Source organism: Nycticebus coucang, chromosome 12 (assembly GCF_027406575.1).
Source record: "Nycticebus coucang isolate mNycCou1 chromosome 12, mNycCou1.pri, whole genome shotgun sequence".
Taxonomy (NCBI): domain Eukaryota; kingdom Metazoa; phylum Chordata; class Mammalia; order Primates; family Lorisidae; genus Nycticebus; species Nycticebus coucang.
The window spans coordinates 97,906,623-97,925,553 of NC_069791.1; the positions used below are offsets into that span (position 1 = coordinate 97,906,623).

General features: G+C 48.8%; 1 protein-coding gene and 1 non-coding gene across 11 annotated transcripts in view; one reads left to right on the forward strand and one right to left on the reverse strand.

Annotated features, from left to right (window-relative positions):
* Positions 1 to 18,931, reverse strand: part of UNKL (unk like zinc finger) — a 51,714-nt gene that overhangs the window by 7,288 nt on the left and 25,495 nt on the right. For 8 of the 10 annotated variants that reach the window (XM_053557294.1, XM_053557295.1, XM_053557296.1 and 5 more), the window contains one exon: positions 13,085 to 13,250. In XM_053557294.1, coding sequence (XP_053413269.1) covers positions 13,085 to 13,250 — 166 coding nt within the window. Of the gene's footprint in view, positions 1 to 3,956; positions 4,105 to 13,084; positions 13,251 to 18,931 lie in introns of those variants that run through there. The other 2 variants (XM_053557302.1, XM_053557301.1) reach the window with 1 other exon arrangement.
* Positions 8,023 to 8,100, forward strand: LOC128562962 (small nucleolar RNA SNORD62). Its single transcript, XR_008373646.1, has one exon. It is a non-coding gene; the product is annotated as a small nucleolar RNA SNORD62 (small nucleolar RNA).

Below are 18,931 nucleotides of genomic sequence, written 5' to 3' on the forward strand. Positions count from 1 at the left end.
TCCTTGAGGGGAATCATCAGGGCACCGAGGCCAGGTTGCTAAACCACCTAGAGAAAACCCTCCCTACTCCCATCATGGGGGCTGTGGAGCCTGAATGCAGGCTGCCAGGACAAGGAGGGTGGCAGTGTCCCTGCTGTCTGGGTTGGTACACAGCAGCATGAAGCAAGCATTAGCCCCACTCCCCGACAGAGGAACCACACAAATAAAGCTTTTTAAGGGCTTCCCAAGGTATCATCTGGAAAGAGATGGACAGGCAGAATGGCAGCAGGCCAAGGCCCACTAGAGATCAGAAGCCTGTGTCCCCAGTTTCCCCCTGGTGGTCCTGTGGGGTGATGGCATGGATGCCTTGCTCTGAAGGACATCAGCAGGAGAAAAGCAAAGGGCAGCACCAGGCTGGCAGCACCCAGGGCCATTCAGTTCTCTCCTTCCTATTTATTGGTTAGTGGACACTCAGCACAATGGTATCCTGTGTCCAAAGATGTTTACATGTGACATCTGACACGGCCTGCACAGGAGGTCTCTGTGGCCCATCCAACATCCTTGGGCCACAGCAGAGGGTAGAACCCATGTCAAAGCCTGGCTGGAGAAAGTCAGAGATGCTCAGAGGCCCTCAGGGCACAGAGATTGTCCCCTTCTTTGGCTAGAAGAAATTGTCGGAGACACAGGGCAGAGGATGGAGCAAGTCACTGGAGCAATGGGAGGGGCAGCTGCCACCTTCGCACATAGGCCTTGCTCCTCCTGGGCACCCCCTGTAGTGACTGCCAGAGGTGATACTCAGGGAACAGGGGGTGGGGGGGGTAGGGAACACCTAGGGCTACCCAGGGTGGCTTCAAAACAACATTGCTCTGAAGGCCAGTTAGACTCTCCCTCACTTTTTCCACCTTCTGGCAGCTTCCAGGAACCCTCAGACCAGAGCTGCATCTCTAATTTCTGCCTCCATTTCCATGTGGCCTTCTCCTCTGTGCCTGTGTCCAAACTTCTTACAAGGACACCAGCCACTGCATCAGGGGCCCAGGCTACTGACCTCATTTCACTGTAATTTGATGACACCCACAGAGACCCTATGGTAGTGCCCTTCATCAATGGGGGATACCTTCCAGGATCCCCAGTATACGCTTGGACCTCTGGACAGCACAGAACCCTGAATATTCAGTTTTATCGTACACATGCATCCCTATGATGAAGTTTAATTTATAAGCTAGGTTCAATAAGAAACTGAAAAGAGGCTCGGCGCCTGTAGCTCAGCGGCTATGGCGCCAGCCACATACACTGGAGCTGGCGGGTTCGAATCCAGCCAGGGCCTGCCAAACAACTACAACTACAACCAAAAACATGACAACTACAACCAAAAAACAGCCAGGCATCGTGGCAGGCACCGGCAGTCCCAGCTACTTGGGAGGCTAAGGCAAGAGAATCGCGTAAGCCCAAGAGTTTGAGGTTGCTGTGAGCTGTGACGCCACATCACTCTACCCAGGGTGACATAGTGACACTCTGTCTCAAAAGAAAAAAAAAAAGAAAGAAAGAAAAGAAACTAACAGGAATAAGCAATAGGCTCGGCGCCTGTAGCTCAGAGGCTAGGGCACCAGCCACATACAACAGAGCTGACAGGTTTGAATCCAGCCTGGGTCTGCCAAACAACAATGACACGAAAAATGGCCAGGCGTTATGGCTGGCGCCTATAGTCCCAGCTGCTTGGGAGGCTGAAGCAAGAGAATCGCTTAAGCTCAAGAGTTGGAGGTTGCTGTGAGCTGTGAGGCCATGGCACTCTACCGAGGGCGACACAGTGAAACTCTGTTTCAAAAAAAAAAAGAATAAGCAATAAAATAAAATTATAACGATGTATTGTAATAAACCTAAATGAACTTGGTCGCTCTCTTTTAAAAAAAACACCTTAACACACTGTCCTCCCCTATTTTCCAACCTCAGTTGACCACCAACTGCTGAAACCAGGGAAAGTGAAATTTTGGATGGGGCCTGCTGTATTTCCAAATAAGGCCATGGTCACAGGTGCCAGGACTTAAAAGTCCCAGGCTTAAAAGTATCTTGTGGGAGACAAAACTCAATCCACAACAATGGGGCCCACCAGGAGACACCAGTCTCCAGGCCTCTCAGGACTCCTGTGGAGAGCCCCTCCTCAACCCACCTGCCCTCCTCCTTCCCTAGGCCTCCTGCCCCCCCTGCTCCCCACATCTCTTCTCTACAGCCACCTTCTATCTCACTCTCCCAGCCGCTGTCCTGTGCCAGCCTGAGCCCCTTCCTTGGGACCCAAAAGCCTTTCCTGTGGCCTGATCCACACCTGACAGTGGCCCTGCAGTCCTGACCAGGTGCCTGGGCACAGCATGGACCGCACCCCTTCCTCCCACCACGGAGAGGCCTGCAAGCTCCTCAGACTGCATGCACTGCCACAGGGCTCCTTCCTCAGGGCCACTCTGGGCAGAATCCCAAGCCCAGTCTTTGCTACATCCCAGGAGTGACCTTTCTACAAGGACAACCCCATGGTGTCCTGAGTTCCTGCTAGCAGTGGGCAAGGCTTCCTGGTGGGTGTCCCCCCAGTACTTGCCCTGTCATATGCCACTGGCTAAGCCTGGCATGGCTACCCTTCTGTAAGACCAGCTTGATAGTCCCAGGACATCTGCTTGGACTGGGCCCTACTCAATTCCCACATGCATCGGTCAGTGCTGATACTCCCGGACCAACGCTAGCCACAGTGGGCAGACTCACCCGCTGAGGACCAACACTGGCTTCATGCTCCCCAGATTGGGCTAAAAGATGAGGCGGGCTCAAACCCACCTTCACGAACTCGCCTGGTATGTCTGCTAAAGTCAGTCCTTGCCCCAGACATGCCCCTCAGCCAGGCCTGGAAACCTGGACTTGCCCTCTGCACCGCAGCCTGAGATCAGGTTAGGGGCAGCCCCTTAGAAGCTCACAGCCCTTACTCCTGGCCATGCTCCCGGAATTCTCTATGAAGAACAAAGGCAGGGCCAGAACAGACATGGCTTTTATCCCATAAAGTGGTTCAATCACATCAAGCCATGTGTGACTCAGCACAGGGACTTCTGTGGTCACCCTGTCCCTGACAACCCATCCCAAGGGCATAGCTCCCAGGAGGGACCAAGCTACACTGAACCCCACAGCTATGCCCTAACTCGGATGGATTCACCCTGAATTGCAGCCTGAAAAGTTACCTGGAGAGTTACTTAGGGCCCTATACCCTCAGCCAGAGTCTCCAGCCCTATATCAGAGCCAGAGAAGTCGGGGGTGGAGTCTCTGGGGGCTGACCCAGAGGCGGCCAGCCAGCTTCCCACCAGCAGCCTGTCTTCTGCCTCCCCTCCCTGCTCCCAAGGTCAGACCCAAGGCTTCTGAAACACAAGGAAAACTGACTTGTAAACAGACATTCGAAATCTAGACGAGCTTAGTTACGAAAACTGTTGGGTGTATGGGGGGGCTGAACTGTGCCCCCAGACCCAGACCAGTTCTGCCCAGTACCAAGAATCCTGAAATAGTGAGCGTCTGGAAAAGCTGCTGAGTAACGCTGGGCGCTGCGCTCCCCTGGGGTCGGGGACAAACGAGGACAAGCCAAACCACTGTACTGCATTAAAGGCCTGGTCTGGGAAACCGCAGAAACCAGGCGGCTCCCTGGACCCCTGTAGGAAAAGTACGTGGCAGACACAACCAGAGCTCCCCAGGTGGGGTTGGTCCTGCCCCCACCACAAGATAGAGAAGCTCCCGTAAGCCCCTCACCTGCGCGTGCGAGCTTGGACAGTGGAAGTGCCTCCTAACCTGAGGACATAGGAGCATTGCGGGGGCCGCCCTCACCAGAGTACCCTCCCTGGGAGCCGAAGGCAGGTTCCCAGAAACCCCCTGAGAAACCGCGATACCGACCTCTGGGCTGTCACCCTGGCTCTGGGACGCGGGCGACACGGACTTTTATAATGTGCACCTTAAAGGATACGAACCTGAAAGGGAAGGAGAAACTGCTCCACGGCTCCGAGTAACTAAGATCCGCACGCTGACAGCGCAGGGCTGACGAGCGCCCGGGATCCGCCGCCAATGCTGACTCATGATGCGCTACAGCTCCGCGCCACCGCCGCAGATTCAAACCCAGCTGGGGCCCCGCCCACGCCAAGCAGGCCCCGCCCCCAGACCGCCTCACGCGGCGCAACCCCACCCCGTTTCGCCGAGCCGGCCCCGCCCTCAAACTGGCGCGCGCTGCCCACGCCCGGAGCCACCTCCCTCCCCACCCCGTAGCCGCGGCAGCGAGCCGGCTGGCAGGTGAGCGCTAGTTTTCCTCGGAGATCCCCGCCGCGACCGGCCCGCCCAGTAGGTCTCAGCAGGAGCGCGCTGTGTCCTGCACCAGCACCTCCCCAGCGCCCGTGCAGGGAGGCGTCTTGGGAGTACCGGGCACGCAGGCGACACGCCGGAACGCTCCTGGACGGAGCCCTCTTTCCTGAAGGAGGTGGAATCTTCGCTCCGAAAGCATTGGAGCCGCACCAATGACCTGCTGTCCCGTCCTGCGCACCTACACCTGAACTTGCACCTGCTCCAGGCAGCCAACCCTCACCGCTCCGCTGTAGCCTTCTCCCTCCCGCTTGCGTGGGAGCTAAGTTCTCACTGCCTCTACTCATAGCCACTTCAGGAATGAGCTCACAGATTAAAGGTCACTATTTTAACCTAAAACCTATTCATATGAAGTGGAAGGCAAATAACCATGCAGTCTATCAAATGTTCGTGAAATGATTCTAAATCCCTTAGATACAGAATCAGTCTGTAAAGAGCACGTATATTCCAGTTTACTTTTTTTTGGGGGGGGGACAAAAGTCTCACTATGTCGCCCTCGGTAGAATGTCGTGGCGTCACAGCTCACAGCAACCTCAAACTTTGGGCTTCTCTTGCCTCAGCCTCCCAAGTAGTTGGGACTACAGGCGCCTGCTTTTTGGTGGTGGCTGTGGTCATGGTTTAGCTGGCCCGGGCCGGGTTTGAACCCGCCAACCTGGGTGTATGTGGCCCGCGGCCTACCCAATGAGCTATGGGCGCCACCTTACTCATTATTTTTATTCAGGTCTTTGTTGTTGTTGAGACAGTCTCTCTCACTCTTGTCACCCTGAGTAGAGTGCCATGGCATCATCACAGCTCACAGCAAGCTCAAACTCCTGGGCTCAATCAACCCTCTTGCCTCAGCCTCTCCAGCAGCTGGCGCCATAGCTGGGACTACAGGCGTCCACCACCACCCCTGCCTAATTTCTCTATTTTTAGTAGAGATGAGATCTCGCTTTTGTTTCCTCAGGCTGGTCTTGAACTCCTGAGCTCAAGGGATCCTCCCACAGTGCTAGGATTACAGGTGTGAGCCACCATGCCTGGTCCTTTATTCAGTTCTTTTTATTTTTTAATAGCTATTTTATTATTTATTAATTTTTAATTTTTTTTTTTTTTTTTTTTTTGTAGAGACAGAGTTTCACTTTATCGCCCTGGGTCGAGTGCCGTGGCGTCACACAGCTCACAGCAACCTCCAACTCCTGGGCTTAGGCGATTCTCCTGCCTCAGCCTCCCGAGGAGCTGGGACTACAGGCGCCCACCACAACGCCCAGCTATAATTTTTTTTTTTTTTGAAGTTTTTGGCCGGGGCCGGATTTGAACCTGCCACCTCCGGTATATGGGGCCAGCGCCCTACTCCTTTGAGCCACAGGTGCCGCCCTTAAATTGTTTTTTATTAAATCATAACTTTGTACATTGATGTATTTATGGGATTCAGGGTACTGCTTCCATATACAATGTGAAATGCTTACATTGAACTAAGTAACACATCCATCACAATCATACTCATTTTTTTTTTTTTTTTTTGCGGTTTTTGGCCAGGGCTGGGTTTGAACCCGCCACCTCCGGCATATGGGGCAGGCGCCCCACTCCTTTGAGCTACAGGTGCCACCCCATACTCATTTCTTAATAGTTCTGAAATGTACCATTGCATCATGCACATTACATGAGGTCCCTCAAATACCCTCCCTCCTCCCATATATCCCCTCCCCTCCCCCCTCTTCTCTTCCCTTCTACTTTCTGGACTATAATTGTTTTGCCATTCGTATGAGTGTGTAGTTGGCTATATATTGATTTCATAGTACTATTGAGTACATTGGATACTTTTCTTTGCATTCTTGAGATACTTTACTAAGAAGAATGTGTTCCAGCTCCATCCAGGTAAACATAAAAGATGTCAAGTCTCCATCTTTTTATGACTGTATAGTATTCCATGGTGTACATATACCACAATTTGTTAATCCATTCATGGGTCAATGGGCACTTGGGCTATTTCCATGTCTTGGCTATTATGAATTGGGCTGCAATAAACATTCTGGTGCAAATGTCTTTGTTATAAAATAATTTTTGATCATCTGGGTATATATCTAGTAGAGGAATTGCAAGATCGAACAGTAAGTCTACTTTTATTTCCTTGAGTGTTCTCCAAACCTCTTTCCAAAAAGTTCGTGTTAGCTTGCATTCCCACCAGCAGTGTGGAAGAGTTCCCTTCTCTCCGCATCCATGCCAACATCTGTAGTTTGGGGATTTTGTGGTGTGGGCTAATCTTACTGGAGTTAGATGATATCTCAAAGTGGTTTTGATTTGCATGTTCTGATGATTAAGGATAATGAGCATTTTTTCATGTGTTTGTAGGCCATGCACCCATCTTCATCAGAGAAGTTTCTCTTCCAGTATCTTGCCCACATAGAAATAGTTATTTATTCTTTTCTTATTGATTAGTTTGAGTTCTCTGTAGATTATAGTTACCAGACCTTTGTTAGACGCATAACCTGCAAAAATCTTCTCCCATTCTGAAGGTTGTCTGCTTGCTTTACTTCCTGTGCTCTTGGCTGTGCAAAATCGTTTTAGTTTGATCAGAGCCCAGTAATGTATTTTTGGTGTGGCTTCAATTGCCTGAAGAGGGGGGTTCTCCTCATAAAATATTCTCCAGGTCAATTTCTTCAAGTGTTTTCCCTGCACTCTCTTCTAGTATTTTTACAGTTTCATGTCTTAAGTTTAAATCTTTTATCCAGTGAGAAATCAATTTTTTGTTAATGGTGAAAGGTGGGGGTCCAGTTTCAGTCTTCTGCAGGTCGCCAGCCAGTTCACACAGCACCATTTGTTAGATAGGGAGTCTTTCCCCCACTGAATATTTTTGACAGGTTTGTCAAGAAAGATCAAATGGTGATAAGTAGCTGGGTTCATCTCTTGGTTCTGTATTCTGTTCCATAAATCTACCACTCTGTTTTTGTGCCAGTACCATGATGTTTTGATCACTGTAGATTTATAGTATAGCCTGAAATGTGGTAATGTGATACCTCCTGATTTGTTATTATTTCTGAGTAATGTATTTGCTATTCGAGGTTTATTCTGATTCCATATAAAATGAAGTACTATTTTTTCAAGTTCTTTAAAATATAGCAATGGTGCTTTAATAGGGATTGCAGTAAATCTGTAGATTGCTTTGGGTAGTATGGACATTTTAACAATGTTGATTCTTCCCAGCCATGAGCATGGTATGTTTTTCCATTTGTTAACATCTTCAGCTATTTCTTTTCTCAGAGTTTCACAGTTCTCCTTATAGAGATCTTTCACCTCTTTTGTTAGGTAAATTCCCAGATATTTCATCTTCTTTGGCGCTATTGTAAAAGGAATAGAATCCTTGATTGTTTTTTCAGCTTGACTATTGTTGGCATATATAAAAGCTACTGACTTGTAAGTATTGATTTTGTATCCTGAGATGCTGCTGTATTCCTTGATCACTTCTAAGAGTTTTGAAGTTGAGTCCCTGGGATTTTCCAGGTATAGGATCATATCATCAGTAAAGAGTGAGAGTTTGATCTCCTCTGACCCTATTTGGATACCCTTGATCACCTTCTCTTGCCTGATTGCGATAGCTAAGATTTCCATTACTATGTTGAATACCAGTGGAGACAGTGGGCATCCTTGCCTTGTTCTTGATCTGAGTGGAAATGTTTTCAATTTTACACCATTCAATATATTGGCTGTTCTCAGTGATGTGCTTCCAATAGATCTTTCTGATCCTGCACTGTGGACTCAATATATTGGCTGTGGGTTTGCTGTAGATGGCCTCTATTAGTTTAATAAATGTCCTTTCTATGCCTATTTTCTTAAGAATTCTGATCATGAAAGGATGCTAGATATTATCAAAGGTTTTTTCTGCATCAATTGAGAGAATCGTATGGTTTTGTTTTTTATTTTGTTGATGTGATTTATTATATTCATAGATTTGCATATGTTGAACCAACCCTGTAACCCTGGAATAAAACCAACTTGATTATGGTGTATAATTTTTTGATGTGTTGTTGAATTCTGTTTGCTAAGATTTTTTTTTTTTTTTGTGGAGACAGAGTCTCACTGTACCACCCTTGGGTAGAGTGCCGTGACGTCACACGGTTCACAGCAACCTGCAACTCTTGGGCTTACGCGATTCTCTTGCCTCAGCCTCCCGAGCAGCTGGGACTACAGGCGCCCGCCACAATGCCTGGCTACTTTTTTGTTGCAGTTTGGCCGGGGCTGGGCTTGAACCCGCCACCCTCGGCATATGGGGCCGGCGCCCTACTCACTGAGCCACAGGCGCCGCCCCTGTTTGCTAAGATTTTATTGAATATTTTTTCTATCGATATTCATCAATGACATTGGTCTATAATTTTCTTTCTTTGTTGGATCCTTTCCTGGTTTGGGGATCAGGGTGATATTTGCTTCATAGAATGTGTGGGGAAGTATTCCTTCTATTTCTATGCTTTAGAAAACATTGTATAATATAGGTAACTAGTTCCTCTTGAAAGGTTTGATAGAATTTGTATGTGAAGCCATCTGGTCCTGGACTTTTCTTTTTAGGGAGATTTTGTATTGTTGGTGCTATTTCAGTGGTTGATACAGGTCTATTCAAGGTTTCTAATTCTTTCTGGTTGAGTCTAGGAAGGTGGCATGCTTCCAGGTATTGGTCCATTTCCTTCAGATTTTCTTATTTCTGGGAATAGAGATTTTTATAGTAATCATTGAGGATTTTTTGAATTTCTGAAGTGTCTGTAGTTATTTCTCCCTTTATCGTTTCTGATAGATGACATTAGAGATTTTACTTTTCTATTTCTGGTTAGGTTGGCCAAAGGTTTATCAATTTTGTTAATCTTTTCCTTTTTTTGTTTTTTTGCAGTTTTTGGCCTGGGCTGGGTTTGAAACCGCCACCTCCGGCACATGGGGCCAGCATCCCACCCCTTTGAGCCACAGGCGCTGCCCTTGTTAATTTTTTCAAAAAAAAAAATAACTTTTTTTTGGCCGGGGCTGGGTTTGAACCCGCCACCTCCAACATATGAGGCTGGCGCCCTACCCCTTTGAGCCACAGGCGCAGCCCAAGCCCTCAAAAAAACAACTTTTTGTTTCGTTGATCTTCTGAATGATTCTTTTGTTTTCAATTTCATTTAATTCTGCCCTAATTTTTGGTTATTTCTTTTTTTTTCTTTTTTTTTTGGTAGAGACAGAGTCTCACTCTATCGCCCTCGATAGAGTACCATGGCTTCATAGCTCACAGCAACCTCCAACTCCTGGGCTTAGGCGATTCTCCTGCCTCAGCCTCCGAGTAGCTGGTACTACAGGCACCTGCCACAACACCTGGCTATTTTGTTGTTGTTGTTGAGGTTTGGCTGGGGCCAGGTTTGAAAGCGCCACCCTCGGTATATGGGGCCAGCACCCTAGCCACTGAGCCACAGGCACCACCCTTGGTTATTTCTTTTCTTCTGCTTGGTTTGGGGTTGGAATGTTCTTCCTTTTCCAGTGGCTTGAGACGATCCATTAAGTTGTTGGCTTCCTCTCTTTCTGTTTTCTTGATGAAGGCTTCCAATGCTATAAATTTCCCTCTTAGGACTGCGTTTGCAGTATCCCACAGGTTTTGATAATTTGGGTCTTCGTTATCATTTTGCTCCAAACATTTGGTGATTTCCTTCTTAACCTCGTCTTTGACCCAGCTATCATTCAGCCTAAGATTATTTAGCTTCCATGACTTTGAATATGAAGATTCCCGTTGCTGTTGAGTTCAACTTTTATTCCATAGTGGTCTGAGAAGATACAAGGAATAATTTCTACACTTTTAAGTTTGCTGAGGTTAGACGTGTGTCCTAGGATATCTTTATTCAGTTCTTTTTTTTTTTTTGTTGTTGTTTTTTTTTTTTGTAGAGACAGAGTCTCACTGTACCGCCCTCGGGTAGAGTGCTGTGGCGTCACACGGCTCACAGCAACCTCTAACTCTTGGGCTTACGCGATTCTCTTGCCTCAGCCTCCCGAGCAGCTGGGACCACAGGCGCCCGCCACAACGCCCAGCTATTTTTTGGTTGCAGTTTGGCCGGGGCTGGGTTTGAACCCGCCACCCTCGGCACATGGGGCTGGCGCCCTACTCACTGAGCCACAGGCGCCGCCCGCTTTATTCAGTTCTTAATAATATAATTTGAGGCCAAGCTCCTTGGCTCATGCCTGTAATCCTAGAACTTTGGGAGGCTAAGGAGGGTGGCCTGCCTGAGCTCATGGGTTCAAGACCAGCCTCAGCAAGAGCAAAACCTTATTTCTAAAAATGGCTTGGCACTGTGGTGGGTGCCTGTAGTCCCAACAACTCGGGAGGGTGAGGCAAGAGTATCGCTTGAGCCCAAGAGTTTCAGGTTGCTGTGAGCTATGATGCCACAGCACTCTACCAAGGGTGACATAGACTCTGTCTCAAAAAAAAAAAAAAAAACTTTAAGGAAAACTGCATTACAAGGAAAAAACCCAGTCTACACCTCATAATCCCCAAACCTTCTAAACAGCTAATGAAACAAGTGAGCAGAGTAAGGGCCACACACAATGGGCAGGCCCTCTGGGTCAGATTGGCTACTAGTTCTCATAGCGGGAAGGCAGCCCCTCCCTTCCTAGGGTCGGAGGACAGCTCTGAGGATTTGCTTTAACACTGTGACTGGGGCTCTCATTGGGATATCACTTCCCATGTGATTGCAGGGCAGTGGTCAGAGGAAGAAAAGTGTGGATGGCACTTGATGGCAAAACCTCATTATTTCAAGGATGGCCAGAAACAACAAAAATACCTTGTAAAGAAAGGCAACATTCACCCTGAAAAGAATCCACCTTCTCATCTCCCAGGAGTCAGTTCAGGAAATACTTAAGTCAATGAAAGAACACACTTCAAGACAGCCAGTGATACACTTGTACTCAAACAGGTCAGGGATACACCTTACTTTTAGTCTGGTGAGTGCGGTCAAATGCGTCTTGCTGGTTTTAGGCAGGGATTTAATTTTCCTGAATACTTTTCTGTTATGCTCAAATTCTACAATTACTACTTTTCTATTGAGGAAGATAAACTTTATTTAAAAAACATAATTTGTGCTTGTGTGTAAAACAATAAAATCCCAAGATGTGACATTCAGGCTTTTCAGCTCACTTCCAGGTGGGAAAGGAGAAAGAATGTTCTGCAAATGTGTGCCCCACACATTTTGATTTTTCAGTAGGGATATATGCATTTGGAGGTGTGATCCAGGGTCCTGAATTAAGAGCCCATTTATTACAGCAATTTTGTTTTAAAATTAATACATTCAATTCATGAGCCTGACCGAGGAACAACACATTTTCCCTCAACTTCAGGTTGAAAAAAAATGTACATAAGATGTTTTTGTGTATGAGAACACACAGATATCACCCCTGAAGTATTTACAGTTTTAAGAAACCATCCCTTAAAGCAAAGCCCTAATAGGAGTCATTTTATATGTCTATGCCTGTGAGGCCACAAGAGAAGATGATTTTCAAATCAGACCAGAGGACAGAAGTGGGAGAAGTTTGAGCCTTGTCCTGAGACCTGCCGACAGGACAGATGCGGCTCTCATCCCCAGGCAGCAGCAGCTGGTATGCTATGGAGGCAGAATGGCATACACAGTACCCCACCATGCAGCGCATAGGGCCCAAGAGCCCTGATCACACAACAGAAGAGTGGGGCCGTCCAGATGCAGGCTCTCCCCAAAGCTTCCAGGAGGCCAAGCCCTGAATTCTAGAGGGCTCTTCAGCAGATGAAATAGATGTGTGACAGAGCCCACACCAAGGCAATGAGGGGAGACATGCTGGCCTCAGAAGGTCCCAGTGCTTTGGAGAATGGGAAGGGTGGGACTCTGCCCCAAAGGCATACAGGGCCATGAGGATGCTGCACATGTGGCAGCTGCTCCTGGGGAACCCAGGAGTTGGCCCAGGGGCTGAGCAGAGCTGTGTGTACCCAGGGACCCACAGGCCCATCCTGGGAGCCTCAGGAGCACTTGCCTGGCTTCCCTCATGGACACAGCATAGGACCAGTCTGTCTGATGTCCCTCTGAGGTCCACAGTTTGTGGTCCATCCAAATGGCCACTGGAAGGTCTCCCCCACCAGTCTCCTCAGCTGGCATCGATCCAAACCTGTATCTCAACTGGCTGCTCCATGCTGGCACACACTGCCCCATGGGCCACCACCCATGCTCACCCCTCCCCCAGCATCCAGCAGCAGAGAAGGTCCTGTACTGTAGCTGACCACCCTCATTACAGCAGCCCCTGTCCCACCCAACCCAGGGACAAAGAGTCTGGAAATCACCATGGATGACAGGCCTTCCCCAAGCCCCTCACTGTCAAGACAGAGCTATAGGCCAGGTCAGCTGGGCATTGGTCATCATGGAATATGGGACTTCAGAGCATACTGCTTCTCACCAAGCATCTGTGGAAGCCAAGCCCTCCATAGGTGCAGCCTAGTAGCCACCCCCACCCACATGTGGTGCAAAGGCCAAGAGTACCCAAGAGTACTGCAGCCCCCTGCACCCAGCTATTCGGGAGGCTGAGGTAAGAGAATCACTTGAGCCGAAGAATTTGAGGTTGCTGTGAGCTATGACGCCACAGTACTCTGCTGAGGATGACAAAGTGAAACTCTGTCTCAAAAAAAAAAAAAAAAAGGTACATCTGGCTTTTCTACAAAAACAGGTATTTGGCAATGTGTCCTGAAATAAAAAAGCTTACAATGTAAGTGCAAAAGAAAGTGAGGAGAAGAATAAGATGCTGGACTTACCCAGGACGGCCTCAACCGTGCTGCTGGCAGGGCCCAGTGGGAGGGTTCGGGCAGAGAGGGCTGGCAGGGCTGTAGGGGAGGAGCTGCCTGACCCCGCGCTGGATGCCACACTGGAGCTTACGCTGGGTGCCATTGGGTGGACCACTGCGAACACAGCGAGGTGGTTCTGTTCAAAGACACACAGACAAGATGATGAAATGCACCAGTTAGGGTTAGATTAGAACAAGGCATCGGCACAGAAGGTGGGAACAAGGTACAGAGACCAGAGGGCATGGTCACCAGCTATCCCCAGGTGCCGCACCCTCGGCACCAAGCCGCAGCGAGGTGGCGCTGTCCGCGTTGTAAAACGACGGAAAGGAGGTCTGTGCTCCCCGGAGCGAAGCCCCCAGCACCCCCAGTGTGCGCAGCGACAGAGATGTTGCCCAGCATGCTGTTTTTTATCGCATTATTCTAAGGGTATGGCTTTCTGTTACAGTGTAAGTGTATGTTAAGCTGAATGTCTGTTTGTCCTGGTAAGTAAGCAATAAGTCTTGTCAGAATGAACACAGTGGTTTACTGATTCAGAAACAGCACAAGAAGTATAACTGTGCCAGACTCAGTGGCTCCAAGTAAGCCTGCACAAAAGCAAGTCCCCACCATAAACGCCAGTGGGCTAAGACAATGCAGGCACAGCAAACAAGATGTTTAAACAAGATGTTCCAACACGACATGCACCATCACCACCCACAGTAAAACTTTCCTTAAAAAACATCTTACTTCACTACATTTCTAATCAATCAAATCACAATAGAATAAGCACATATGATTAATAATAAGCACATAATAAAAGTATATATAACCAACATTAACTTAAAATTTATATATCTAATAAGAGCCTTAAAACAAATTATGCCTTTACTATTACTTAAACACAAATGTAAAGAATTACACTATACTAACATTCCTCAGATAAGAGAAAGCAAGAGGAAGCAAGAGGAAGCAAATAGTTTTCGCTGATAACCACTAACCTTTGTTCTCCTTAAGGGCAGGATATTGAAAAATAGTAATGGATAACTACCCACGTTTGCAAACTTAAAATATAACTTGTAAAGGTCAGCAAGTTGTAAAAATACTTTGTGTAACCTGTAATGCTTTGTGTAAATTGTATAAAAACCGTACTTAAAACTCAGTAAAGTACAGCTGCATACTTCACCAAGTGCTGTGTGGCAGACTGTCATTTTCCTGCGTCGACCTTTCAACCAACCTGACTCCGTTTCCCTGCTTTCCCTCGGACTGAAGCCCACCGACAGGGTGGTCCGCGGCACCCAGGAAGATAATAAAGGAGAGTTTTTCCAAATCCCAGGGGGATTTTAACAGTCTCCAATAATCACCACAAGCAGAGCCATCAGCTCAGTTCACGCAAGGAGAAGAAAAGTGCATTTAGTAAGTGTCTTAGGCGGCACATGTGGCTCAGTGAATAGGGTGCTGGCCCCATATACCAAGGGTGGTGGGTTCAAACCCAGCCCCGGCCAAACTGCAACAAAAAAATAGCCAGGCATTGTGGTGGGTGCCTGTAGTCCCAGCTACTCAGGAGGCTAAGGCAAGAGAATCCCCTAAGCCCAAGAGCTGGAGATTGCTGTGAACTGTGATACCACGGCACTCTACCAAGGGTAACAAAGCGACACTGTCTCTAAAAAAAAAAAATTTTTGTTGGGGGCAGAGTCTCACTATGTCGCCCTCAGTAGAGTGCTGTAGCATCACAGCTCACAGCAACCTCAAACTCCTGGGCTTAAGCATTTCTCTTGCCTCAGCCTCCCAAGTAGCTGGGAATACAGGCGCCCCCCACAATGCCTGGCTATTTTTCTGTTGTAGTTGTCATTTAGCGGGCCTGGGCCAGGTTTGAACCAGCCAGCCCTAGTGTATGTGGCCGGTGCCCTAAAGACTGAGGTACAGGCACCAAGCCTAGAAAGTGATTTTCCAAAGCAGACATTTGCCAGAGAAAATTAATCCAGCAAGTGTAGACACACGTGTCAAAAGCTAGGGGCCAACCAGGCAGAAAGGATAAGCCCCTAGCCTACATATCCTCCTCGTCCTGAGCTCTCCCCTACCCAGCAGAAATCTGAGTGCTTTCCAGGGTCCTGGAGAAATCCTCCTAGGGAGGTGAGCACAGACCCAGTACCGCTTCTGAAACATGAATAAAGGAAATACCCAAGAAAAGTAGAAAATGTGGGGAATTCACATTATCTCTGTTTGATAGAAAAAGAACTAGCACACAGCACTATCTTCAATACCTCATAAGTGAAGGACATTGCACATAATAGAAACAGAAGAAAGAGAACCGTGACAGAGATACAAAAGCATATTTCCAACAGCAGCTATGTCTAAAAGGCAAACTTTGAGGTTACTGTAAAATCAAGCCTCTAAAACTACATTAAAATGAATTTCAGGCCAGGCTCAGTGGCTCACACCTGTAATCCTAGCACTGTGGGAGGCTAAGGCAGGTGGAATGCCTGAGCTCAGGAGTTTGAGACCAGCCTGACCAAGAGCAAGACCCTATGTCCACTAAAAATGGTAAAACTAGCCAGGTATGGTGGCAGGGGCCTGTAGTTCCAGCTACTTGGTATGCTAAGGCAGGAGGATCACTTGAGCCCTGGAGTTCAGGGTTGCTGTGAGCTAGGCTGAGGCCACAGCACTCTAGCCTGGGCAACAGAGTAAGATTCTTTCTAAAAAAAAAAAAAAAGAAAGGGTGGCGCCTGTGGCTCAGTGAGTAGGGTGCCAGCCCCATATACTGAGGGTGGCGGGTTCAAACCCAGCCCCAGCTGAACTGCAACCAAAAAATAGCCGGGCGTTGTGGCAGGCGCCTGTAATCCCAGCTGCTTGGGAGGCTGAGGCAGGAGAATCGCGGAAGCCCAAGAGCTAGAGGTTGCTGTGAATCCTGTGACATCATGGCAGTCTACTGAAGGCGGTAAAGTGAGACTCTGTCTCTACAAAAAATAAAAAAAAGAAAGAAAGAAAGAAAAAGAAAAGTTATCTTTAGGGCGGCACCTGTGGCTCAAAGGAGTAGGGCGCTGGCCCAATATACTGGAGGTAATGGGTTCAAACCCAGCCTCGGGCCAAAAACTACAAAAAAAAAAAAGAAAAGTTATCTTTGGTGGGAAGTGTGACAAGGCATATCATGGGTGAGGGGTGATTTATTGGTTTGTCAGTTAAGTAAAATTGTCCATCATAAAACAATTTTAATGTATATTTCCTAAGGGACAGAAATCTGGCACAGACTAGTTCTCCTAGGGGAACGTTCCAGGCCCCCAGCTCCTCCTCCCTCCACTGGCTTCAATCTGGGTAACAGACTTCTCGTCATTCGTGTACCAAGCACAGATAGACCTTGAGACTGATGTTGGAAATGGTCCTCTGTGCCAAGAAGTGTGGAGGCAGCAGCCAACCAGCACGGCCATGTGCAGGTTCCAGACAGTGCGCCACATGGACACTACCTGCCCACCGGCTTTGCCCTGGGCCTGGCCCACCCTGCTCTTCTGTCCAAGAGTCAGGGATGACCCCAAGCCAGGGGGCCCACCCCCAGCAACCATCTCAGCCCCACATGATGCTATGGATATCCCACTTTAAACCTCATGTGCTGGGCCTAGCATCATGGCCACTGAAGTCCCACATACTAGAGGAGGAAACCCAGAAATGAGAAAAGATATGTCTGAGGCCTCCCCTATCTCAGGGAAAACCTGCCGCCAAGTTGCTTTCTGTCCCTGCCTTGGTAGGAACACTGCTCTGGGTGTGGGGGCACGTTAATCTCTCCCGAGTAGGTGCACCCCCAAGATGGAGCCAGGGAGAGCCTCCCAACTGGTGGCCCCAGACCCCATACCAGGAAGCTCTTCACACTCTGGCAACAGGGCCTAAGTCAGAGAGAAAGGACTTACTCTCCATGTGGCCGAGGAGGCTGAGACGGACCCAGAGGGAGGAGCTAACACAGTAACCCTATCCGGCAGCTCAGACTGCAGATTTAGCAGCTTAAATGTGGGAGCTCAGCCTATCCATGCAGGCTGCAGGCCAGACACCCTCAGGGATGTGGGCACCACACCATGAGTCTACCCCAGGCCCACGTCCTGTGGGGCAGTCCACAGAAATGAGCTGGTCCTGCCCAGTCAAGCTGAGGTCCACCAAGGACAGCTGGACCACTGTTCTGGTCATGACTGCTTCTGCAGACACTCCTTTGCAGCTCTACCTGCCTGCTCTGCAGTTCAGCCCTGGGCCGAATCTGACTGTTGAACCACTCCCAGGGCCTGGGCACCCCTTCCCAAATAAGGGAGAGACGATCATCCTCAAAGGGTCCCCAGCTCAGCAAGAAAGATCAGTTATCATTCCTGGTTTCATAGTGCGGGTCTGTACTGGCTAGGTTGTGGGGGGAGCCTGCGCTCTGTCACATCTGCTCTTTAAACCAGAGTCCAGGAATGCAGCAAGCCCAGAAGCCAGGGCATGATGTAGATGCCAAGACCACCCCCAGGAGCTCCAGTCTGAGGGCTATGCACAGGCCAGACACTCAGCTCAGACAGGTGTCTCAGGCTGAGGGTGTGGTTTAATAGGTTCCTGGGACACTGTGGCCCCCCCCCGCCTTCCCCACTTCCTGTGTGTATGCAGGGCAACTCTGTCCTAGGGAGCCCCACTTGGGGCCACAAACTAAGAGGGACCAAGGAGAAAGGTTCTGGCCTGACTAGGTCCCAAACCCCACACTGACCCTGCCTGGGATCCAGCAGGGGTGAGAAACAAACTGTGACTTCCTCCCTCAAATAAGCATGTTGAACAAAGATAGCCCCTTGAAGATGCGATGGTACCACTTTACCCTGAAAATTGCTCACAACATGCATATTATTGTAACATATCCTTTACCCTGAGGCCACAATGGTCACTGAAGCACTGCCCTGGTAGGGCACATGTGAGGTCCCCACCAACAGGGGAGGCAGACACACTGAGATGGGGCCAGAGAGTCTGGGGCCCTCTTGATGCCAGCACCGTCTGCCTGGTTTCTTTCCTTTCTTTTTATTGTGGTACAACACATATAACAGGATTTACCACTGTAGCTGCTTGGGAGAGAACAGCCCTGCAGCATCACCTTCACACTGTTGTGTGGCCATGGTCACCAGCCATCTCCACTCTTTTCATCTTTCCAAACTGAAACTCTGTCCCCACTAAACATGTAACCCATCTCTGAGCCCCGCACCCTCCATTCTGGCTTCCATTTCTGTGAGGGCCCCTCTCAAGGGGACTCATTTTGGTGGAATCAGACTGTGTTTATCTTTTTGTGACTTCCTTCGTAAGCGTGATGTCTGTGTCCCTGTCTCCCAGGACAGAGTCTGTGAGGAAGAGGTTAAGGTAGAATGAGGACAGGAAGGTGGGACCCTATATGGCTGTCATCTTTAAAAGAAAAGGAAAAGCAGTGGCCTATGCTTATAATCCTAGCACTCTGAGAGGCCAAGGCAGGTGGATTGCCTAAGCTCATAGGTTTGAGGCCAGCCTGAGCCAGAGCAAGACCTCATCTCTAAAAATAGCCGGGCATTGTGTCTGGTGCCTGTAGTGCCAGCTACTTGGGAGGCTGAAGCAATCGAATCGCTTGAGCTTAAGAGTCTGAGGTTGCTGTGAGCTATGATGCCGCAGCACTCTACCCAGGGCGAGAAAGTAAAACTCTGCCTCAAAAAAATAAAAAAAAAGAAGAGGAAAAGACACCAGGGACACTCTCATACAGAGGGATAGCCCTGTGAGCACACGAAGAGGAGGTGGCATCCGTAAGCTGAGGAGCCCTGGGAGGAGCTAGCCCTGTAACACCTGTCTCTGGCACCCTGGTCTTGGGCCTTCATATGGTGAGGA